Raw genomic sequence first — 25,908 nt, 5'->3', positions numbered from 1 at the left:
GTTAGACCAAGATTGTGAATACGTGATAACTTCTAAATTTGGAAACTATCCTTTAAAAGGCAATTATCAAGAATCTATGTATAAAGACCAGCGATGGGCCCACAGATGTTCCTCCTGCCTCCCCATACAGCCAGTCATTTACATATAGTGACCCACCTCCCTGTTGGCAAATTAGGGAAGCTTTGTCCCCACCCCAGAATAAGTCCGACCCCTATCTAGAACTTTCGTTTGTGGGCCCATTTTTGTAAACCTCGTCCATTTATGATCCAAGACTGTTTCCAAAAAGTTGCGACATTCCCGGTAAGTCTAGAACAATTGTGATCTTTTTATCGGCAGATAAGAAGAATAAATCCTTTGACCAAAACCTGATAAAATCCAACAATTCCGATCCTTCTGCCAATGAGGGAAAGTCGGGGTACCCCCTATAGACTTAAAATAGTAATTGCTCCGAAATGGTTGGGTATGTTCACGTGCTCTTTGGGTTCGGCTGACTTACGTATGATGTCCGTGGCCGCTTTAAAATCCAACAGGTGCCAAAAAAAAAGTAAAAAATGTGAAAAAGATTGAATTTGGAAGGGGGGGGGGGCAAATACTTTTTCACTGGGCTGGAGAAAATGGAAAACTTACCTTACAACAAAATACAGTGTCACGGGGCCGGATTTCTTCGGCAGGTCGTGATCGAGCACTCTCTGATCCAACTGCAGCCAGGCGAACTGCCCCCTGCAAAGGGAAAAGCTGAAATTACAGATTTGGTCTCATATCTAAGCGCACCTTTATTAATGTTGATGACCTGTGACTTATCATAAATATGTAACTTTTAATACCACACCCACTTGGCTAACAAAACTAGATTTACAAACATGAAAGATGAGGTCATATCTCTGGAAATCGGCGGAGCAAGAACATAAGAAAAACATCACCGGATTCAGGAGAACGCTATTTACCCCAATTTTAAAAAAAATACATATTTATAGAAATTGTCAGGTCCTATTTAAACTAAATGGAAACAGTATAAATCTAAACACTTGACAAAAATTAGTATTTTTTTTTACCTGATGTAAATGCCGCCGTTCTCCTGAATCCGGCGATGTTTTTCTTCTGTTCCTGCGCCTCTCCGTTCCTGAGATACGGCCCCTTCTTCCCTGTATGTAAATCTAGTCTTGTTAACAACTGGGTGTGGTCCAAGCACAGGGAAGAGTTTATGACCACACCCACCTAGTTAACAAGAATAGTTTTACATACAGAGAAGAGAAGGCTAAATCTCAGGAACGGAGAGGCTCAGTAACAAAAGAAAAACATCGCCGGATTCAGGAGAACAGCTGCATTTACACATGCCATAAAATTTACATATTTATAGCAAGTGACAGGTCCCCTTTAAGCAAACGTGAAAATGTTCTAAATCTATATACATTGAGCACCTTCTAGTGGAGATAGCTTATATGATAGTGTTATGGCCAGCAGCACAAACAGTTCAGTTTTAGGCTCCTTCCCACTACACAAGTTGCAAACACCACCACTATCGCAGCTGACTTGTTGCTGATAATTGGCAGAATAAAGAAGTAATGCTCAGCAAAGGACAAGCAAACTGTTTGGCTTTTACAGACTCTTTATTTTCCTGGACAGGGTTTTTTTGTAAAAATCTTAGATGTTCTTATAAAAAATTTACAAACTCTCACGTTGGAGTGTCAGAGCGATCTCACTGACGAATTCTCAGTTAACTCATTCTGCAGACAGTGCAACACCGAAGATATACAGTAGAAGGCAAAGGGAGCAAAATTTTAATGAAACCCAATTGCAAAAATGATTTTTAGCCAAAATTACATGCATATAAGTAAGAAAAAATATGTATTCCCTATTCGGTCTTTATATAGTTTGCATCGGCTCATGCAAAAGAAGGCTTAAATGAACACAGACTGACTTGTTATTTCTCTGACTGTCACTTGTTACCGGCAGAAATGGTGACATTATATTAGGATATTGTTCAAAACCCAATTCTAATATTGCATCTAAACCGTGCCTTTAAATATTACCGCTACACAGCAGTATGCGCTCCATCTCCACCGCCATCACGTATCGGCTATTTCTCTGCAATTGAATGTCAGCGAAAAACTTACAAATTGTCTCTGTGGCCCGAAACATCACTTAGAATTTAGTTTATCAAGATTACAAATCTCTCCCCAAACAATACCGCACTGTGGTGCACACATGACAGATTACACTTCACGGCGCACATCAGTCTACGTCGGAGGTTTTCTACTGCCAAGGCCGATGCCATCAATGGCAGGAAATAGCTGGTATAAGAACAGTCCGGTACGACTCAGACTCTAGGACCTCATCCATTTCTAGTCAATTATTCAGAAATGTAATTATGGGAAGATTATTCTACATATGAGCCGCTACTAATTGATTCATCGCCTTCTATTCGCAGAGAACATAATGTCAGGCTCGTTAATAATTAATAACGAAGCGTCAAATTTCACGTCGTTCGCAGTTCGGTACGTAGCTGAGCTGGGAGCGCGACGCGGGGTCATGAATAATTTCCTCCGAAATTAATTACGATTCTGGTTAATCGGACGTCCGATGCAATTAGCAAAATGAGAACGTGAAGGGTGAAATCTTCTCATATTGTAATTGGGCATATACAGTGCGAGCAGATCAGGTGTCAGCTGTACAAGACAGACGGCATCGGCGCTGGAAGCGCAGGCTCAGCTCAGTACATGTAGTGCACACAGTAGGTTTCCCCGACGTACGTTTGCTGGGTGATGGCGCGCCGACCCTGGTGGAGAGTATACCAATATATTACAGATTTGCAAAAAGCTATATGACGTTATTTATTTTACTTACGTGTCATCTACAAAGGAGATCCCAAAATATTCCTTCTCCTTCAGATTAAAGTGTGAGGCCACCAGGTCCAGCAACTCCCGGGACAACAGCTTAGGCTGCGACAATGAAAGAATGAAGGATTAGGACAGATATGACCGGGGCGGACATGTTATTGGTGCACGTGTACAGCCGCATAGGGGCACAAGAGGTGAGGGGGCCACTATCATCTCCAAATCAGGAAGCAGGTCCTTTCACAGACACAACACTGGATAGGATGATAGATAAAAGATAGATAGATAGATGGAAGTTGAAGATGAAATGATCTTTAAAAGGCCTAAAGTTAAAGAGAACACATTTCCGTTGAATTTTAGGCAAAAAAATTGTCATTTTTTAAAAAAATGTAATTACCAAAAGGAAAATGGTCCGATGCAAAAGTTTTGGCACCCTTGTAGATCTGTGTAGTCAGGCTTCATACCTTAATTGGCCTGTTAGGGTTATGGCTTGATCACTATCATCATTAGGAAAGGTCAGTTGATGCAAATTTCCCAGATTTATAAAACCCAGCCTCCTCTAACTTTGTGCCAAAAAACAGCAGCCATGGGTTCTTCTAAGCAGCTGCCTAGCACTCTGAAAATGAAAATGGTGGAGGCCCACAAAGCAGGAGAAAGTTATAAGATAGAAAAGTGTTTTCAAGTTGCCCTTTCCTCAGTACGAAATGTAATTAAGAAATGGCAGTAACCAGGAATAGTGGAGTTCAAGATAAGGTCTGGAAGACCAAGCAAAATTTCATTGAGAGTTGCTCGTAGGATTGCTAGAGAGGCAAATCAGAACCCCTGCTTGACTGCAAAAGACCTTCAGAAAGATTTAGCAGACTCTGGAGTTGGGGTACATTGTTCTACTGTTCAGAGATACCTGGATAAATATGGCCTTCATGGAAGAGTCATCAGAAGAAAACCTATCGTGCATCTTCACCATAAAATTCAGCATCAGAAGTATACAAAAGAACACCAAAAGAAGCCTGATGCATTTTGGAAACAAGTCCTGTGGAATGAAGGTATGTGTGGAGAAAAAAGGGCACATAATCTCAGGAAAAGAGCATCTCGCCAACCAAGCATGGGGGAAGAACAGTCATGCTTTGGGGTTGTGTTGCAGCCTGTGGCACAGGGAACATTTCATGGGTAGCAGGAAGAATGGATTCAATGAAATTTCTACAAATTCTTGATGCAAACATAACACTATCTGTAAAAAAGCTGAAGGTGAAAAGAGGAAGAGGATGGCTTCTACAAATGGAGAATGATCCTAAACACACGTCACAATCCACAATAGACCTCAAAAGGTGCAAGATGAAGGTTTTACAATGGCCTTCACAGTCCCCTGATCTGAACATCATTGAAAATCTATGGCTAGACCTCAAAATAGCAGAGGAAGCAAGACGACCCAGGAATCTCAGAACGGGAAGAATGATCCAAGGAAAATGGATGAAAATTTCTCAGAGAAGAAGTGGAAGACTCTTGGTTGGGGCTAGTGCTACAAAAAGTGTTTACATGTGTGATACTTGCAAAAGGGGGTGCTAGTAGGTGCCAACCATGGAGGGTACCCAAACTTTTTCATCAGCCCAATTTCCTTTTTGTAATTTTTGAAATGTAAAAAATGAAAATATATGAAAATATTTTTTTTTGCCTAAAATACAAAGGAAATGCGTCATCTTTAGCTTTAGGCCTTTTAGAGATCATTTCATCTTCAGCTTGCTTAACTGTTCACAATAACAGTAATTTTAACCAGGGGTGCCCAAACTTTTACATGCCACTGTAGATATGTGATAGATACTGTATATTTATATAGATAGTTATGGGATAAATCCAAGAAAGGGACATAACAGTGCTGTAAAGTGATGCCAAATAATATTGGACTTAATTGGCACATGTGGTGATGTTTCTGTACAAGTCATGGAATCTTTTTCAAAATATGAGATAAATATATCTCTTTATGCATCTATTATCTATGATATGATATGATAAGAGACAGATAAGAGATAATAGATAGATAATAGATAGATAGATGAAAGATAATAGATAGATAATAGATAAAAGATAGATAGATAATAGATAATTGATAGATAGATGATAGATAATAGATAGAAAGATAGATAGATAGATGATAGATAGATAATAGATAGATGGACAGATAATAGATAGATAGATAGATAGATAGATAGATAGATAGATAGATAGATAGATAGATAGATAAATGTGTTTGCCTGCTCTCATCTCTTCGGACCGCTCCCGCACCCCCACACGGGGCTCGGTGTCTGGCAGGCACCTGCTTGGCACCACTTTCTCGTCAGTCTGGGGTCACACAGCTTTACAGAGCAGATGGCCGTCTCAATCCCTCTATGAGGGCTGCCAGTATTTCGCCAGATTGGGGGGGGGGGGCTGCCCATTATGGAAACGAGGAACATGACACGAGACATCTGACTTATCTTCCCGGAGACAATCATTCTACTTCTTATAATGAAGACAGTCTGTGTGTGACGAGTAGTAAAACAACACGGTGCAACGTCTCTCGGTACCTGCACCAGTAGCTCCAACTTGCGGTCGTCCAACAGGTGCACCTTGCAGTGTCGGCCTTCTGCCATCTGCAAAGGAAAAAAAGAAAGCTTTTATTGACTCATTCAGAGCCGTTCATACAGAGAAGAAAGTAAAGTACAGAATACAGAAGTTTTGCAGGAGAGAAGATCCATGAACAGCACCGTGCTGACAGTTCTCAGTTGGGGGCATCATCGTGTGTCGGGGGCATCATCGTGTGTTGGGGCATCACCGTGTGTCGGGGGAATCACCGTGTGTCGGGGGAATCACCGTGTGTCGGGGGGAATCACCGTGTGTCGGGGGAATCACCATGTGTCGGGGGAATCACCGTGTGTCGGGGGCAACATCGTGTGTCGGGGGCATCATCGTGTGTCGGGGGCATCATCGTGTGTCGGGGGCATCATCGTGTGTCGGGGGCATCATCGTGTGTCGGGGGCATCACCGTGTGTCGGGGGCATCACCGTGTGTCGGGGGCATCACCGTGTGTCGGGGGCATCATCGTGTGTCAGGGCATCATCGCGTGTCGGGGCATCATCGCGTGTCGGGGGCATCATCGCGTGTCGGGGGCATCATCTTGTGTCGGGGGCATCATCTTGTGTCGGGGGCATCATCTTGTGTAGGGGGCATCATCGTGTGTAGGGGGCATCATCTTGTGTCGGGGGCATCATCGTGTGTCGGGACATCATCGTGTGTCGGGGGCATCATCTTGTGTAGGGGGCATCATCGTGTGTCGGAGGCATCAATGTGTGTCGGGGGCATCATGTGTCGGAGGCATCATCGTGTGTCGGGGGCATCATGTGTCGGGGGCACTGTGAGGAGCATTATATTGTGTAATGGTGCTGTGGGAGCATTATTCTGTGTTGGGGCCATTGTGGAGGCATCAAAACGTCTTGGGGTATTGTGAGTGCATCATACTGTTTTGGGGGGCACTGTGAAGTCATCATATTGTGTTAGCAGCATAATACTGTAGAGGGGCATTTTGGGGACATCATACTGTGTTTGGGGACACTAGGAAAGTTATTATAACATGTGTGAGGAACTGTGAGGACCTCATACTGTGGGCGGACAGAGGGGGCATCATAATGTATGGGGGCTTCATAATATGTGATGGGACATCATACTGTGTGTGGTAATCATACTGTAGGTTAATGCATTGTACACACATTGTAATGTATGATGGACACTGTAGGGACATCATTCTGTGTTGGAGGCACTTTAGGGGCATCATACTGTATGTAGGTCATTGTGGGGACATTATTCTGTGTTTGAGGCGCTGTGGGGCTATCATACTGTGGGGGGGTACTGTTGGGACATCATACTGTGTTGGAGGCACTATAGGACCATCATACTTTGATGGAAGCACTGTGAGCCCAACATACTGTGTGGGGGCACAGTGTGGACATAATATTGATGGGCTGTCAGGGCATCACACTGTAGGTATATGCCCACGCTGTGGGTATCTAGACTGAAATTTGGAATCTTAAAAGAAAAAAAACACTTATCAACCTAAAGGAAACTTGTCAGATTCCCCAAACCTCACTGCAATACTCCAGAACCCTCGTACAGTATTCTAAAAATGTCCTTGAGCCCCTAAACAATCTTTATGTCTGTGCCAATTTGCCAAAATATGTTAATTAGCCAGGACTAATCCTGTGGGGTACATCATATATAATGTCTGGCGTAAATCTTAATTTTCCTCCCTGAGCATGCGAAGATCGCGATTGCGCATGGGGAGCGCCACTCCACTGTCCATCGCTGAGCCATCCCGACCAAGCGCAGCGCCCCTTCAGTTTGAGCGGTCGGTTGGGGTCTCAGGACCTATTTGAAGATTTTTTTATAGATTTTTACAACCAATATTTGTGTTCTAATGCATCGAAAAGGTAAAACAAATAAAGCAAAATTACACATGGCCTTAATAAAAAATCTCCTACCATTTGGTGCATGTAGCTCCTAGGAGTTTCTATGCTTACAAATTACAAAAAAAACACGTGTAGTCCAATCCTGCAGCTGTGAGTTCTCCCTTCCCCTCTGTCCCCTCTTCTTGAACAATGGGCAGTGACTAATAGAAAGACTAGAAAGACATTTAACTTGTAGAAATGCAAGATTCTACATCTGGGCAAGATAAACGGAAAATTACATCTACAGAATGGGAGGAATAGAACTAAGCAACAGCATGTGTGAAAGACTTGGGTATACTAATAGATCACAGACTGCACATGAGTCAACAGTGTGATGCTGCAGCAAAAAAGGCTATCACAGTTTTTTTGTAGCCTGTAGCTGTGGAGACAGGTACGTCAGCATAGGAGCTGCGCACTAGGGTGACCGCAAAAAATCGATGTCAGAATTTGTCCGTCTGGACCCCACAAAACGATTCCCCTTTCCAGATATTGAGATAGCCAAAATTTGAGCTTGATCAAACGACGTTAACCCGTGCCACTCGTCGCTCAAAGTTTGAAAAAATCCAAATTGAGGTATTTTAAGATTTAGGTATTTTGCATAGTCTGTTAGACTATAAAGAATGTGACAACAACATTGCAGAAATAGCTCTGACCAAATTTTCGAACCATTTGTGGTATTTGAATGCAGAGTTGGTGGGATTATCGTTTTTTGATCCCACCATTACAGACAATGAAAAGTTGTTAATGGCTAATAAATTGCTCAGTAGCACAGATGAACCATCAGAGCACGCTAGGGTTGTAAATCCAAAAGTTAGGAAAGAAAAATTAAAAGAGGTAGGAAGTAACCGACTTTAATGACCTTCTGACAAAAGATGAAGAACAAAAGCAATATGTCCTGCAAGTTGTAAGCAAATGCCGAGCATTATATTCTGACGTTTCAAAAACTACTTTAACAAAAGCTCTAGAATAGATTAGATAACTATGTAAAATTATCAACTCATGTAGGTTAGCGTGCTCTGATGGTTCATCTGTGCTACTGAGCAATTTATTAGCCATTAACAACTTTTCATTGTCTGTAATGGTGGGATCAAAAAACGATAATCCCACCAACTCTGCATTCAAATACCACAAATGGTTCGAAAATGTGGTCAGGGCTATTTCTGCAATGTTGTTGTCACATTCTTTATAGTCTAACAGACTATGCAAAATACCTAAATCTTAAAATACCTCAATTTGGATTTTTTCAAACTTTGAGCGACGAGCTCCACGGGTTAACGTCGTTTGATCGAGCTCAAATTTTGGCTATCTCAATATCTGGAAAGGGGAATCGTTTTGTGGGGTCCAGACGAACAAGATTCTGACATTTTTTCCCCCCCATATGAGATCCGGTCACCCTACTGCGCACTCAAGTTGTAAGGGAACTTTTGCAAAATTAAATATTTTGTTTTTACCCACGTAAACTTAAAATACAGCAAAGGCAATACATTTTTGTTCCTAACTATTGGTCTATAATAAGAACATTATCAAATGAGTTTGCAAGAAAGAAAACAAGAAAAAAGACAAGAGACAGGTATCAGCATTTTTCCCTTCTTTTCTTCTGCCTTTGTCTCCTAGTCAATGAGATGGGATTTTAGCAGATTTTAATTACTGCTGAGGGTCCTGATCAAAGGGTCTCCGCCAGACCTACTAAACAGTCCGCCCCGAGTGACAAAAACGGTGCCAAGTCTGTATCCTGCCCAATGATAGGCAGCAGACAGAAGTCAGCCAGATCAGATGTTCTGTAAGGTACGTAATAAATATTCCAGCCATCGCTTGCTCCTTGAATCCCCTGGTAATTTGGAGCTATGGGGGTGGAATGGAAGCAGAAGCCCCTGAGCACTGGTGCATGAGGGTGCCGAAAAGCCCATCTGTCGCATTAGAAGTAGTGATGAGTGAACCTGCAGGGATAAGGTGTTATCTGAGCATGCTCCGGTGCTAACAGAGTGACTTTGGCGTGCTCGAAAAATATCCTGCAATCTGGTCAGCTCCAGAGCAGCGCTTACAATCTCTCTAGTAAAGAGCATGTAAGTGCTGCGCTCCCTGCAAGGAGCTTAGAGGTGCAAAGGCCACAATTGCAACCAAGCCCTAGAGACTAGAGGGGCTCAAAAGCTCTGTTATACCGTTGGACACTGCTGATGCACTGCAGAGGTGGTCGTTAACTTAGGCAACGGGCAGCAGACGATACAATTTAAGAAAAAAAAAAATCGGAAAGGATTTTAAATAAGAGATAGAATCATAGAATCATAGAATGGTAGAGTTGGAAGGGACCTCCTGGGCCATCTGGTCCAACCCCCTGCTCAAAGCAGGATTCGCTAAATCATCCCAGTTAGATGTCTGTCCAGCCTCTGTTTGAAGACTTCCATTGAAGGAGAACTCACCACTTCTCGTGGCAGCCTGTTCCACTCATTGATCACTCTAACTGTCAAAAAGTTTTTTCTAATATCTAATCTGTGTCTCCTCCCATTCAGCTTCATCCCATTGCTTCTAGTCTTTCCTTGTGCAAATGAGAATAAAGTTGATCCTTCTACAATGTGACAGCCCTTTAGATATTTGTAGACAGCTATTAAGTCTCCTCTCAGTCTTCTCTTTTGCAAACTAAACATTCCCAAATCCTGCAACCTTTCCTCATAAGACAGGGTTTGCAGACCGGTCACCATTCTGGTCGCTCTTTTCTGAACTTGCTCCAGTTTGTTGATGTCTTTTTTAAAATGTGGTGCCCAAAATTGGACACAATATTCCAGATGAGGTCTGACCAAAGAGGAGTAGAGGGAAATAATTACTTCACGTGATCTAGACTGTATGCTTCTGTTAATACATCCTAGAATTGCATTTGCCTTTTTTGCTGCTGCATCACACTGTTGACTCATATTCAGTCTGTGATCTATTAGTATACCCAAGTCTTTTTCACATGTGCTGTCACTTAGCCCTATTCCTCCCATTCTATATATGCTTTTTTCATTTTTATTGCCCAGATGTAGTACTTTGCATTTCTCCCTGTTAAAAACCATTCTGTTAGTTGCTGCCCACTTCTCCAGTTTATTTAAATCTTTATGAATCCTCTCTCTCTCTTCTCTAGTATTAGCTATCTCTCCTAGCTTTGAGTCATCAGAAAATTTAATCAGTTTACCCTCAATTCCTTCATCTAAATCGTTGATAAAGATGTTGAACAATACAGGGCCCAGGACAGAGCCCTGTGGTACCCCTCTTGAGACATTCTTCCAACTGGATGTGCAGCCATTTACGACCACTCTTTGGGTCCGATCACTAAGCCAGTTATGAATCCACCTAACAGTTGCCTTGTCCATTCCATACTTAGTCATTTTTTCAATAAGGATTGTATGAGAGACTTTGTCAAATGCTTTGCTGAAGTCAAGATATACTATATCTACAGCATTTCCTTGATCCACCCAATCAGTAATACCGTCATAGAAGGAAATTAAATTAGTCTGACATGACTTATTAGTTACAAACCCATGCTGACTCTGTTTAATCACTTCATTCTTATCCAGGTATTGACATACATGTTGTTTAATAATTTGTTCAAAGATCTTTCCTGGTATAGAAGTCAGACTCACCGGCCTGGGTCCACCTTCTTCCCCTTTTTGAAGATAGGAACAACATTTGCTCTTCTCCAGTCTTCTGGCACTTCTCCTGTTCTCCAAGAATTTTCAAAGATTATGGAGAGGGGTTCAAAAATTTCTTCTGCTATCTCCTTCAGTACTCTGGGGTGTAATTCATCTGGACCTGGAGACTTGAATTCATTTAGGTTGGCTAAGTGTTTCCTCACTATCTTTCTGTTTATAGATATCCTGGATTCTTCTATTCCCTTAATAGGACAGTGAATAACAGTTGATGTTACATTTCCTTTCTGAGAGAAAACAGATGCAAAATAGGAATTTAAAAGTTCAGCCTTCTCAACATCCTGTCTTACCATTTCATCATTTTCATCCTGTAAAAATCCTATAGCATCTTTGACTTTTCTTTTACTTTTGACATATCCCCAAAATCCTTTATTATTGCTTTTGACATCTCTTGCAAGCCTCAGTTCATTTTCAGCTTTAGCTAATCTGATTTGTGCCCTGCAGGTTCTGCAGACAGCATTATATTCTTCTTTAGATATGCCTCCCTCTTTCCATTTTATAAACATTTTTTTCTTCCTTTTTAGCATGTGCTTAAGTTCTGTGTTCATCCATCCTGGTTTCCTTAAATGCTTCCTATTCTTCCCTCTTTTCGGAATTGTTAACAACTGTGCTTTGAGAATTTCATTTTTCAAGATTTCCCATCCTTCCTGGACATTTTTGTCTTTAAGGATATCCAGCCATTGGATCCCTCCAATTCTCTTTCTGAATCCCTTAAAATCTGCCTTTCTGAAATCTAACCTTGACGTCTGAGTCTTCACAGGTCTTCCGCCTCTAGTTATCCAAAATTCTAAAATAGCATGGTCGCTACCTCCTAGGGTCCCAGCCACTTTTACCTCCTCAACCATTTCCTCCCTGTTTATAAGGATTAGATCCAAGGTAGCAGTTCCCCTTGTTTTCTCCTTTACCTTTTGGAAGATAAAGTTGTCAGCAAGAGAGGATAAGAATTTCCTTGACCTGTTAGTTTTGCCTGAGAGAGATTCCCAAGATTGCAAAGTTGCTCGGTTTTACAAGCAAGTTGCAATTCTACCCATTTAAAACGATTAGAGAAAATTTTTTAACAAAAACGAAGCTCCAAAAACTCCCAAAAATAGTAATAAAAAGTAACAGACGACGATCCTACAGGATCCTACTGCATACTCCACTTACACGTACTCCATAACAATTTATCAACCGGAACCAGATTCCAATGATACGCTGCCGGCACGGGCGATGACGCTGCCCCTTTAAATTGCATCCGTAACTTATACAAAGTCCTGTTTGTGTCCATAAATATTCATCATCTCAAGGCAAATCAATCAAAAAGTAAAACCGAAAAACATCACAAAACAATAATACAGAAGTGATACAAAAGTGAAAATAGTAAATAATAATGATACAAATCATATAAAATAGTAATAGAAAGTAACAAACTCTGTTTACAAAGTAAACAACAACAAAAGAGAATCCTCTGTGTTCTCCACTATTTAGAGACCAGAACCAGAATCTAATGATCTGCCGGCACCGGCCTCGTACCACGGGGTCTAAAAAGACACTTACCGTACAATTAGACCCCACGAGTCAAAGAAAACACGAGTAAATTGCAGAAAACCCCAGTGTAACTAACGCATTCCTATAAATACTACGATCGCGGAGCGGCTCCGGCTCCTTCCGTTACCAGCAGCAATCTCAAGGAAATGACATCCGTGTTTTCAGCGCTGATTACAGGTTTGGAAACAAAAGGCATTTGCCATTTTTAGCAACTTTTCTGTATTTCTGGATTCGGGATCTACTGTGCGGATGTCATTTTCTTTGATTTTTTTTTGCATTTTTTTTTTTTTTTAAAGAAAATTTTCAATTTTCCGCAAACGCAGATTGTTTGCTGCAGAATGAATAATGTTGCAATTTGTTAAAAAAAAACAAAAAACCTATAGATTCTTCGTGGATTTCAAAATCTAAATCTATCTATCTGCCAAAACAATAAAAATTGAGCAATGCCCGTTAACCCCTTAGGAAGCGCAGTCACCGTTCACTTGTCAGTTCCCTGCAGTAAGGAAATGGTGTAGTAAAAATGGCATCAAATCGTGGAGAAAATTGTGCATTGTGGACCTCTTGAAATAGAAAAATCTCTCAGCCCCCCAGTAGTGGTACCAGAGCTGTGTACGGCCCCCCCAACACTTCATTGTGAACCATACAATTTTGTTTGTAGTGAGCGCCCCCTAGTGGCAGAAAACAGATATGATTTTTTTTTTTTTTAAGTATGAAGCTGTGAGAACAGAGCTTCTCCGCTGGTACTACCAAAAGAATGGCGCTATTATTTATTGAGGGCAATCTGATAGCAGTATTTTTTATTGATGCCACTCTTCTGGTACTAACTTTTTATTGGGGGCATTCTGCTGGGTGTAGTATTCAATGCCAGCATTTAGTAGGTAGTATTATTTGCTGAGGACACTCTGTGGGAAGTATTAGCATTTTGGGTCATTCTGCTGGCAGTATTATTTATTGGCGACCATTCTATTTCAATACGGAGGAGAAAGTGTAATAATACTTGCACGTTTATGGGGGCACTATGGTGCCATTGTTTACATGGGGGCACTTAATTTGCAGTATTGTTGGGGATACTATGCTGAAAAGTTTATCTGGGATACTCTAATGGCAATATACTGCTGTTAATAGAGGAACATTCTGGGGTCCCTATCAGTTATGGGGTCCCTCTTCTAGCATTTTTGGGGGGAGGAACATTACATAGTGAACTTATGGGGTCACTGTTAACAAAGGCACTTTACAGTTATTATTTGGCAGTGGCTTCTGGGCAGAATTTGCATAGGGAAAAAATACTTAAAATGTACAATTTCGACAAATCTAATTTTTCAAAATTTTTCAAAGTTTGCAGAAGCAGCAGACGAGAATCTGAATGGGGTATAATATAGAGAATGATCATTTTTTGGGGGGATCTATTTGAATGTACGGTAGCTGGAGATTTTATGAGCCGCCTCTTTTGAATGAATCGCTAATCGGGCTTGAATGATTTTGCCTTATCATTTCCATTTAAACAGCAGCGGAAGAAACTCTTAGTCATATGGAGGAGAAATAACCCCGATAGAACTGCTCAAGATTTCCGGCCATAGAACGTTATAAATGAAGCTGAGTAATTGCATTGGCAGTAACGAATATAGCGTAAAAACAATACTGCGAGATTACTGCCGCCTCTCGATGGCTCCGGCGATGGGAGCGAGGCTTCGCCTTCTTTCAATAGAATCCTCTGTTAACTTTTGGCATCGCATCGAGGAGAGGAAATTAGCGCTGAGATTTCAGATGGATTCGACGTTCGATGTGATTATTTAAAAATATCTAAATGGAACCGAGCGAACATCCTTATAATACACTTGGCCTGCATAAAACCTGAAGAAATTGTGCTGAGCCAGAGATTTCACGTCTTGAGACTCACGGAACAGTCAATGAACGTGAAACCCAATTACGCGTTCGACATTTTTAGATTTAACACTTTACAACCGATTTTTTTTTTCATTTTTCCGATGAATCTGAAATTATAAAAAAAAGGAAACGACTTTACAAATTGTCTGATATTCAAAATCTAATATCATTTTTTTTGTTTACAGCTTTCGATCTTGCTTATGCGTTTCCATGGAAACAGAACACAAACGATCCCCCGTGTAGTCTGATCTTGTGGTCACACTTCCTTCTAACTATTCTACGCTTCTTGCTTGCAGCAAACTATCGGTCAGCAAGAGATAAAAAAAAAAAAACAATGATAGGACGGAATAAAACCACAGGATCTGACTACACAGGGTTTGTTTGCAGTCTGTAACCATGGAGACACAGAGGTTTGTACATGAGCTGTGAACACTAAGTTGAACGATATTTATAGACAATTTACAAAGTTGGACATTTTGTTATGTTTGATACAATGGAGAAGCAGGTAAGTCACCACACACTTTAAAAAGTATTTTATACCACCTATAATTGTACTCGGTGCACATCCAAAGTGTCACTTACAGGGTAGCTAAACCCACAATCACTCTATATGCACCTAGATGTATATTGGATGTGTCACATCTCCATCTGGCGCTGCTCCTGTGACGTCTGCTTCTGTCACGAGGTGCCACCATATTAATTTCATGGGCAATACTGGCAATGGAGGAGATGTCAAGGCCAGAAGATCTGGGAGGATAAGGCTGAGTACAGCCAGAAATGCTAGAGTAGCTGATACCGGTAGTGCTGCCCTTTCTGACAGTATGTGTGCTGTCCAGCATGAGTAACAGGGCCCTGCTGCTTCCCATGAGACAGCACCACACCCTGCTTAAACTCACAGCACTCTGCTTTGAAGTGCCAGTTATACTTCACACTTACTCTGGTTCAGTCCCGATTTTATTTTAGCTCTTGTTCAGCTTGTTTGAGTCCCATTTTTGTCCTCAACCCTTATTTTGACTACCTTCAGCCTGATGATTCTTTTTCTTTCCTAATCTCCTGGTATTAACACAGCTTTCGAACCACCCTCTGCCAGCCAACTACACCGGCCAGAAACTACTCCTTGGACCCAATCCAGGGGCCCTGCCAGCCCACTACATTGGCCAGCAGCTACTCCTTGGACCCAATCCAGGGGCCCTGCCAGCCCACTACTTCAGTCAGCAGCTACTCCTTGGACCCAATCCAGGGGCCCTGCCAGCCCACTACACCGGCCAGCAGCTACTCCTTGGACCCAATCCAGGGGCCCTGCCAGCCAACTACATCGGCCAGCAGCTACTCCTTGGACCCAATCCAGGGTCCCTGCCAGCCCACTACATCGGCCAGCAGCTACTCCTTGGACCCAATCCAGGGGCCCTGCTAGCCCACTACATCGGCCAGCTGCTACTCCTTGGACCCAATCCAGGGGCCCTGCCAGCCCAGTACATCGGCCAGCAGCTACTCCTTGGACCCAATCCAGGGGCTCTTATGTAAATCCAGATCCCTGTATAGGGGTTAAAGAGTGAAAGTCTGAGCAATCCCTGGGATCTGGTAAAGGAAGTGGAAGCTCTATTAAGAGCCCAAAGTGCCACTATGATAAGACGTAGCACAGCCACATATGTGGAGTTTAACCCCACTTTGTTGGCATCTTTCCCGTCTTTGATGGCTCTGTGATTGAACCTTTTCTTTCTGCATTTGTGCTGAGCACATAAGCTTCTTATAATATTAGATGTGAGCTATGCTGTGTGCATTGGGCCAATCAAAAGTCTTCCCCTTCTTTTTCTTCTCCTTCTCACTCACAGTATTTCTCTGAAAACTGAGAACTAACTGCAGCCACATCTCCCTCCTCCCCCTTTTCTTTGCCGTTTTTTACTTGTTTTATCCTTGATGGGTTTTATGCTGGCTGCGGAGGTTTCTGAACATTTATAGAGAGCCTGTATGCTGGAAAAAGGAAACAACAGGCTGTTTGAAGATACGGAAGATGCTACTTTCCTCTGATAATATATATCACAGAGCTTAATATATTCCCATGCACTACGCATTTATGCGGAAAAAAAAATGTTTTGTATGTGGAAATGCAGATGCTTTGGAAATAAGAAAATTTCTGACTGTGGCCCTCATGCAAAAGTCGTAGGCTGCGATTCATCATTTGCGATCCATTGAAGTCACTTTTCTTATTTTGTCTTGTGGTATTCGGTACCAAATTCTTCAAATGGCACACGCGGATCACTAATTTGGCACAATTTATTATTAAAAAACTGTCTTTATTTTCACCTTTAATCGTTGTCTGATACTTTTCAGCTCAAAAAGTCACACGTAGAGTCTGAAAAGCGAGACATTTGGTAAAAGTCGAATTGTAGTTATTGATCAGCAAAGGTGTTGAGCAAAAACAAACAAAATACTTAAAAAAGAAAAACAACTTAAAAAATGATGCAAAACGTATCGAGAAGTAGACGCATATACTAGCGATACTAAAAAAGGAGGAAATTACTCCAAAAAAAATTGGAGAAACAGAAGTGATGAGTTGGAACTAGAGTTGAGCGACTTTTGGTTTTTTAGGGTCGCGTTTCGTTTCGTGAAACCCGACTTTTCCAAAAGTCGGGTCGAGCAAGATCGTCCGATTATAGGGAAAAGTCGGGGTCGTCCCGAAACACGAAACCCAATGTAAGTCAATGGGGAATAAAAGTCGGCAGTGAGAGGAGGACAGGAAACACACCTACAGTGCCCATTTGAATGCCAAAAGCATCAATTCTTCTTACTTAAGCTTGTCAACCTTAATTAACTTCATAATACAAGTTACGCACTGAAAAATGGGGGTTATTTGGCTACAGACTGTGGGGGGGGAGGGCTGGCTCCAGGTTTTCATGTGCCCTGGGCGAAAGAGCGCCCCTTTAACACATACCACAACTCATCATGCTCCGATACGGCAGATAAATAGCGGTATAGTCCAATGAAAAATACCTCACTTTTTACATCTCATGACGAGGCCCATCTATTTCTCCATACAGAATCATTGGTCCCATATAATGTTTGAAACAGTATATGATGAGCTCCACATAATGCTACAGTATATGTTGGTCCCCATGAATGAAGCTCCACTGTCTTATGGGCCCAAATAATGCTCCAAACATAATGGGCCCCATTTCTAATGCTCTAGTGTATAATGGGCCCTGTAAATGCTGCTCCAGTGTCTGATGTCCACCTTTGGAATGTTCCAGTGTATGGTGGGCCCCATCTATCATTCTCAGACGGTGTTAGGCCCAGTATGGATTGCACGTGATTGCACAAAGGTTAGAAAGGGTACCGTTTCCCCGGATAACATGTATGGATAGCGTACACATTCAAAATATATGTCTCAGGAGGCAGGCTCAGACGGTGTTAGGCCCAGTATGGATTGCACAAAGGTTAGAAAGGGTACCGTTTCCCCGGATAACATGTATGGATAGCGTACACATTCAAAATATATGTCTCAGGAGGCAGGCTCAGACGGTGTCAGGCACAGTATGGATTTGACGGCCCAGATTACACAGCGGAGGAGCAGGGAGAGGTAAAGATTGCAAATGCTGGGGCCCTGCCCAAGCAAGGGGGGCCCACTCGTGGGCGTCGGTACTGGCACTGGGCCCCTCATAGTACGGCGGTGTGTCTGACGGCGGGTGTGCACCACCACCGTCAGAGACACTTGATTGCACTATGAGGGACCCTGTGCCAGTGCCCGCGCCCAAGAGTCGGCCTACCCACCTGTCCAGGGCAACGGCACTCGCACGGTGTCGTGCGCTAGGTGGTGACCCCGGCCATGGGGGGGGAGGCAGCACAGTTAGGGAGTTTTAGAAAGTGGCATATGTTGATGTTGGACATTCAGCTGATGCAAAAGGCGAAATAGGTGAAGTCCCAGGAAGAGGTGGACCAAAGCAAGCCATTTTTCTGTCACCCTATGTGTCATCAGGGGAAGGTGGGACAAAATCCTTGGAAACCCATGCGTGGTTCATTTTAATGAAGGTTAGATCATCCACATTTTGGGTTGACAGACGGGTCCTTTTTCTGTCAGGATTGATACAGCTGCACTGAAGACTCTTTCCGATAGCACACTTGCAGCTGGGCAAGCGAGCTCCTGTAAGGCATATTGGGCCAATTCAGGCCAGGTGTCCAGTTTAGCGGCCCAATAGTCAAAGGGGAATGACCTGTGTGGGAGAACATCGATATGGGAGGAAAAGTAGTTTGTAACCATAGTTGACAACTGCTGTCTCCTGTCACTTTCCATCGATGCAGTATTACCAGTTGTGTGAGCGGTATTTGAAAAATCAGTCCACAACATTGTCATGAAACCCCTGTCTCCAACGCCACTTCTGCTGTGTGCACCACGAACACCTCTGCCAAGCTGCCCCCGGCCCGTACGGCTCGTGTGAGAACCATCACCGCTGCTGTGTGCTGGGAATGCCTCAAGCAACCGATTTACCAGAGTTGCTTGTTTATTAGCCAATATTAGGTCAAGGTTCTCCTGTGGCATGATGTTTTGTAATTTGCCTTTATAGCGTGGATCCAGGATGCTGGCCAACCAGTAGTCGTCATCGTTCATCATTTTGGCAATGCGGGGGTCCCTTTTTAGGATCCGCAAGGCATAATCTGACATGTGGGCCAATGTTCCCGGTGTCAATGATGCACTGCGAGTGCTGGGTGGAGGAGCACTTTCTGGCAAATCCACATCCCTCCAGTCACGCACAAACCCTGTACCAGACCTTGCCACGCCAACATTTTCACTTGCCCCACGAGATGCATCCTCCTCCCCTAAGTAATCATCCCCATCATCATCCTCCTCCTCCTCTTCTTCCTCCACCTCGTCCAGGAAAGGTCCCTGAGCAGACAATGGCTGAATGTCATCAAGGATTCCCTCCTCCTCTTCCTCCTCATCAACACTGGCTGCAGACGCCTGCTCCTTAAGGTGCGTCAAAGTTTGCATGAGCAGACGCATAAGTGGGATGCTCATGCTTAGGATGGCGTCGTCTGCGCTTACCAGCCGTGTGCATTCCTCAAAACACTGAAGGACTTTACAAAGGTCTTTCAGCTTCGACCACTGCACACCTGTCAACTCCATGTCTGCTCTCAAAGTGCCTGGCCGTGTATCCTCCCACAAATGCATTATGGCCTGCCTCTGCTCGCACAGCCGCTCCACCATGTGCAGGGTGGAGTTCCACCTTGTTGCAATGTCGATAATGAGGCGGTGGTTGGGAAGGTGGAGCAATCGCTGCAGCTTCTGCATACGAACGGAGTGTACAGGCGACCAGCGGATGTGCGCGCACAGTCTTCGCACCTTCTGGAGCAGGGCTGTTAACTCCGGATAATTTTTGAGGAAGCACTGCACCACCAGGTTCAAGGTGTGAGCCAAGCAAGGTATGTGGCTGAGTTTTGAAAGGGCTATGGCTGCCACAAAATTACGGCCGTTATCACTAACTACCTTGCCTGCCTCAAGATGTACACTGCCCAGCCATGACTCAGTTTGTCGCTTCAAGTACTCGGCCAGCACCTCGGCGGTGTGTCTGTCGCCCAAACACATCATCTGCAACACAGCCTGCTGACGCTTTCCACTAGCTGCTCGATAGGGGGACACATCGTGTGCAACAGTGGCAGCTGCAGATGGAGTGCTCGTACGACTGCGCTCTGTGGACGAGCTTTCGCTTCTGGAGGAGGAGGAGGAGGAGGGTCGAACGCCTACAGCCAACTGTTTCCTATACCGTGGGCTAGGCAGCACTGTCCCACCACCGCTGTCCCCTGTGGACCCTGCATCCACCACATTAACCCAGTGCGCATTGATGGACATGTAACGACCCTGGCCATGCCGACTGGACCATGCATCAGTTGTGAGGTGCACCTTTCCGCTCACTGACTGCTTGAGTGCATGGACAATGCGGTCTTTCACATGATGGTGGAGGGCTGGGATGGCTTTGCGAGAGAAGAAGTGGCGACTGGGTAGGTCATAGCGTGGTACTGCATAGGCCATGAGTTCGCGGAAAGCTGTGCTTTCCACCAACCGAAAGGGCATCATCTCAAACGAGATTAGTTTGGCAATGTGGGCGTTCAAACCCAGTGTACGCGGATGAGAGACTGAGTACTTTCTTGACCTACTCATAGTGTCTAGGAGGGTGAGCTGGACTTGAGAGCTGCATATGGTGGAAGTAGCGGTGGACAGGGCGGACTGAGAGAGGGTTGATGATGGTGATGGAGTTGGTGTTCTTTCTGATGGCCTAGAATCAGTCTTTCGTTGATATAACAGTGGGATTCCCTGACTGCTGTGGCCTTGCAACGACACCTCAACATTTGCTGCTGTGCTAACCGGTGGGCTTACAGTGGGGGAAACAATGTAGCGTTGCTGACTACCTTCGTTGTGATCAGTTGCACATGTGGCACTTGAGGTTTGGTGTTGTGTCCACGCTTGCAAGTGCATGCTGGTTAAATGTCTAAGCATGGAACTGGTATTCAAATTTTTCAGATTTTTCCCTCGGCTAAAGGTCTTTGCGCACTTCTTACAGATAACCTTGGCCTGATCATGAGGATTTTGGTCAAAAAAGTGCCACACTGCACTCTTCCTACTTTGGCAGACATTTTGCGGCCTAGCACGCTGTGATCTTTTGACCCTCTGGACAAGCTGTCCAGCAACTCTTTTGATGTTTGGAACCTGTCTTTGGAGTGCTCCGGGCCTGCCAGATAACAGCTGTTGCGATGTCAATGTCTGCTGTGGATGCTCCTCATCTGAGCTATTGGAAGCAGCACCCTCTTCCCCCAATGGATGCCAATCTGGGTCAACAACTGGGTCATCCATCACCTCCTCTTCTATGTCATGTGCACCTTCCTCTGTGTCACCGTGTATGGTGGTATAGTGTGCGGGAAGGGGCACCTGAGTCTCATCAGGGTCAGAATCTGGCTCTGTACACTGCGAGGACAATGTAGTGCTCTGAGTGAATGTACCAGCAGAATCATCCATCAGCGGCTGTGCATCAGTGCACTCCATGTCAGATTCATCTTGGCCTGGGTAATTCACCATTTCACTTGATAATCCAGGCATGGTATGTGAAAACAGCTCCATGGAGTAATCAGTAGTATGGCCTGCGTCATCCTTCAATCTTGGTTGGGGTAAAGGACACAAGGAAAGGTGTGGTTCATGAACATGAGCCTCCAATGACGACGCAGTGCTTTTACTTTTTACAACTGAAGAAGAGGAGGCGATAGAGCTGGAGGCTGAGTCAGCAATGTAAGACAAAACTTTTTCCTGATGCTCTGGCTTTAAAAGCGGTTTGCCAACTCCTAGAAAACTAAGCGTTCGAGGCCTTATGTAGCCAGACGATGACGCAGGCTCAACACCTCCTGCATTCGGTCCTATTTTGCTCTTGCCACTACCATCAGATCCACCACCAACACCATCATTACCAGCTGCCAACCCCCGCCCAATTCCACGGCCTCTTCCACCAGCCTTCCTCATTTTTGGTAGAAATGTAGACAAAATCCAACAAACTATATAGTAATGTAAAACAAGGTACAAGGTGTCTATAGGACAGGGGAGATTTTGAATTTCTGCAGACACTTGTGGACAGTTTTGGATTGTGTGAGGCCCACTGATATCTGAGCGCTATGTCACAGGCTCGATGGCACAGCTGTGACAAAAGTGACGAGAGGATAAGGGAGATTTTGAATTTCTGCAGACACTTGTGGACAGTTTTGGATTGTGTGAGGCCCACTGATATCTGAGCGCTATGTCACAGGCTCGATGGCACAGCTGTGACAAAAGTGACGAGAGGATAAGGGAGATTTTGAATTTCTGCAGACACTTGTGGACAGTTTTGGATTGTGTGAGGCCCACTGATATCTGAGCGCTATGTGACAGGCTCGATGGCACAGCTGTGACAAAAGTGACGAGAGGATAAGGGAGATTTTGAATTTCTGCAGACACTTGTGGACAGTTTTGGATTGTGTGAGGCCCACTGATATCTGAGCGCTATGTGACAGGCTCGATGGCACAGCTGTGACAAAAGTGACGAGAGGATAAGGGAGATTTTGAATTTCTGCAGACACTTGTGGACAGTTTTGGATTGTGTGAGGCCCACTGATATCTGAGCGCTATGTCACAGGCTCGATGGCACAGCTGTGACAAAAGTGACGAGAGGATAAGGGAGATTTTGAATTTCTGCAGACACTTGTGGACAGTTTTGGATTGTGTGAGGCCCACTGATATCTGAGCGCTATGTCACAGGCTCGATGGCACAGCTGTGACAAAAGGGACTAGAGGAAAAGGGAGATTGGATTGCTTTTAAAAAAGCAGTTTGCGGAGCAGTGGGTAAACAGCAATGCCAGCCTGTCAGGAAGCCTTAAAAGGCAGCCCAACAACCAACACCACTGATACACCACAATATAGCCTCCCCTTGCACTGCACACACAGTGACTGGTGTGTTGTGCAGGCCAAATTGCTAGCAGCAGAAGCAGTTTTTTTTTCTTCTCAGCAGGACAAAAAAAAAAAATTGGGATTGCTTTTAAAAAAGCAGTTTGCGGAGCAGTGGGTAAACAGCAATGCAGGAATGTCAGGAAGCCTTAGAAGGCAGCCCAACAACCAACACCACTGATACACCACTATATAGCCTCCCCTTGCACTGCACACACAGTGACTGGTGTGTTGTGCAGGCCAAATCGCTAGCAGCAGAAGCAGTTTTTTTGTCTTCTTCCCTGCCTAACGCTCTCCCTACAGAATCAGCAGCAACCTCTCCCTATACTGAGATCGGCAGAAGTAAGATGGCGGTCGGCATGCACGCCCTTTTATACCCCCTGTGACGCCCACCAAAGCAAGCCAATCACTTGCATGCCCTTCTGAAAGAAGGTGGTGACCCCTGCCTATGTCATCACGTTGCCCACAGTGTCCGTGGATCCTGATTGGCTGAAAAAGAGCGCAAAACAAACTTTTGAAACGTGACTTTGGCGCGTAAGTCGCCGACCTCGTGGCCGACCTCATCCTAGGGTCGGGTTTCGTTTCATGAAACCAGACTTTGCCAAAAGTCGGCGACTTTTGAAATTTTTCGACCCGTTTCGCTCAACTCTAGTTGGAACCATTGTATGAATCTGTGCTCACAGCCACTTTTTTTCTATCGACACCATGCAATACCTCACTTGTCCTGCGGTGGCACTGCAGAGGAGCGGTACACTTGATGCAGCTGATCGATCCCTCAATCCTCCGATCAGCTTATTTCGTAACAAAAAGATATTGTCTAAAGTGGATAATTACTCTTTATATTATAAAATGTAACTATTCCATTTCATAGAATTCTGTGTTTTTTTTCTTGTCTTTTTTGATGGATGAATATAAGACATTCCGCCGCTTATCAGATCCGAAGAGGTGACGCTACATTTCATTCCATCGTTATAATGATCTATTAAAGACATTGCAGGATTGGAAATGCACCGGATAATCATCTGATAGATTGTCTCAAATGGATCACTGTAATAACAGTCATTTATATTAATTACAGCCATGACTCAGCCACTCCGTTAATTTAACCCCTTAGCCATTAAAGGTACAGTCTTAAGTAAATAGATATCACATTCAGGTAGGCCTGGTGTATTAAATCCTAAACATTTTCAAGATCTCCCTTTTCTTCTAGTGATTGAAAACTTTTTTTTTTTTTTTTAACATCCAGAGGCTACAAACCTTCCTAGTCCAGAGGGTAAAGCCAAATGGAGCAGCTGTGACTTAGCCAAAAACTGTAACGGCACTTGCTTCATTTTCCAAGAGAGCAATGGACGCATAGTTATGTGGGTGAAATAGCCGTTCCCCGAAAAAAAATCAAGAATGCTGCTGTGGTTTAGGACCGGACCGTGACTGCAATACCTTGCTCCGTTTGGCCTTACCCTAAGGAAAATAGATAAAATCTACTGGTGCAAAAAACTGCAGCATCTATATGAAAAGTAGAAAATGAGATTAATGCAATCAGAGTTTTAACACCAAGAAAGATAATGTATCATATAATTAAAAAACACAATATACACTGCTCAAAAAAATAAATGACACTTCTGTGAAATCAACCTCTCTAGTTGTGAAACAACACTGATGGTGGATCAATTTCATCTGCTGCTGTGAAATGATAGGCAATTAGCAAGTCAACCCCTATAAAGGAGCGGTTCTGCAAGGGGTGACCACAGACCATTTCTATGTTTTCATCCTTTTTGGCCGTTGTTTTGGTCACTTTTGCATTTTGTCATTGCTCTCACCCCTAGAGGTATTGTACAGTAGCATGAGGCGGTGTCTACAACCCACAGAAGTTGCTCAGGTAGAGAAGCTCATCCAGGATGGCACATCAATGCGAGCTGTGGAAAGAAGGGTAGTTGTGTCTGTCAGCACAGCGACCAGAGCATGGAGCAGATGCCAGGAGACGTGGAGGGGGCCATAGGAGGGCAACAACCCAGCAGCAGGACCGCCAGACCCCTGCAACATGACCTCCAGCAGGCCGCTAACATCCATGCGTCCGCTCAAACTGTCAGAAACAGAGTCCATGAGGGTGGTATTAGGACCCGATGTCCACAAGCCCAACAGCCCAACGCCATGCAGGGTGATTAGCATTTGCAAGTGAACACTAAGATTGACAGATTTTGCATTGGTGCCCTGTGCTCTTCACGGATGAGAGCAGGTTCACACTGACCACGTGACAGAGTCTGAAGATGCCATGGAGAACGTTCTGCTGCCTTCAACATCCTCCAGCATGAAAAGTTTGGCAGTGGATCAGTAGTGGTGTGGAGACTGGGAGGCATTTCTTTGGAGGGCCGCACAGCCCTCCATGTGCTAGCCAGAGGTAGCCTGACTGCCATTAGGTACCATGATGAGATCCTCAGACCCCTTGTGAGACTATAGGAAGGTGCACTGGGCCCTGAGTTCCTTCTGATGCATGACAATGTTAGGCCTCATGTGGCTGAAGTGTGTCAGCATTTCCTGCATGATGAAGGCATTGATGCTATGGACAGGCCCGCCCGTTCCCCAGACCTGAATTAAACAGAGCACATCTGGAACATCATGTCTCGTTCCATCCACAGACTATCCAGGAGTTGACTGATGCTTTAATCCACGTCTGGGAGGAGATCCCTCAGGAGAACATCCGCCGCCTCATCAGGAGCATGCCCAGGCGGTTTAGGGAGGTCATTCAGGCACCTGGAGGCCACACACACTACTGAGCATCATTTCCTTGTCATCAGGCATTTCCACTGAAGTTGGATCAGCCTGTAATTTGATTTTCCAATTTGATTTTGAGTATCATTCCAAATCCAGACCTCCATGGGATATTAATTTTGATTTACATTGATCATTTTTATGTTTTATTGTTCTCAAATCAAACCACTATGTAATGAATAAAGATTTGCAACTGGAATATTTAATTCAGTGATATCTAGGTTGTGATATTTGTTGTGTTTCCTGTATTTTTTGAGCAGTGTATTTTGGACACATTTTCCATATAAATACAG

General features: G+C 44.0%; 1 protein-coding gene across 2 annotated transcripts in view; it reads right to left on the bottom strand.

Annotated features, from left to right (window-relative positions):
• FRMD4B (FERM domain containing 4B) overlaps nucleotides 1-25,908 on the bottom strand; it is a 142,541-nt gene that overhangs the window by 113,429 nt on the left and 3,204 nt on the right. For both annotated transcript variants that reach the window (XM_073569729.1, XM_073569730.1), the window contains exons 2-4: nucleotides 5,393-5,458; nucleotides 2,845-2,939; nucleotides 628-720 (exon numbers count right to left, since the gene is read on the bottom strand). In XM_073569729.1, coding sequence (XP_073425830.1) covers nucleotides 628-720; nucleotides 2,845-2,939; nucleotides 5,393-5,458 — 254 coding nt within the window. The remainder of the gene's footprint in view (nucleotides 1-627; nucleotides 721-2,844; nucleotides 2,940-5,392; nucleotides 5,459-25,908) is intronic.

This window comes from Dendrobates tinctorius, unplaced genomic scaffold (assembly GCF_039654945.1).
Source record: "Dendrobates tinctorius isolate UK_male_01 unplaced genomic scaffold, ASM3965494v1 ptg000027l, whole genome shotgun sequence".
Classification (NCBI taxonomy): domain Eukaryota; kingdom Metazoa; phylum Chordata; class Amphibia; order Anura; family Dendrobatidae; genus Dendrobates; species Dendrobates tinctorius.
This window is presented reverse-complemented; position numbering and strand designations above follow the sequence as displayed.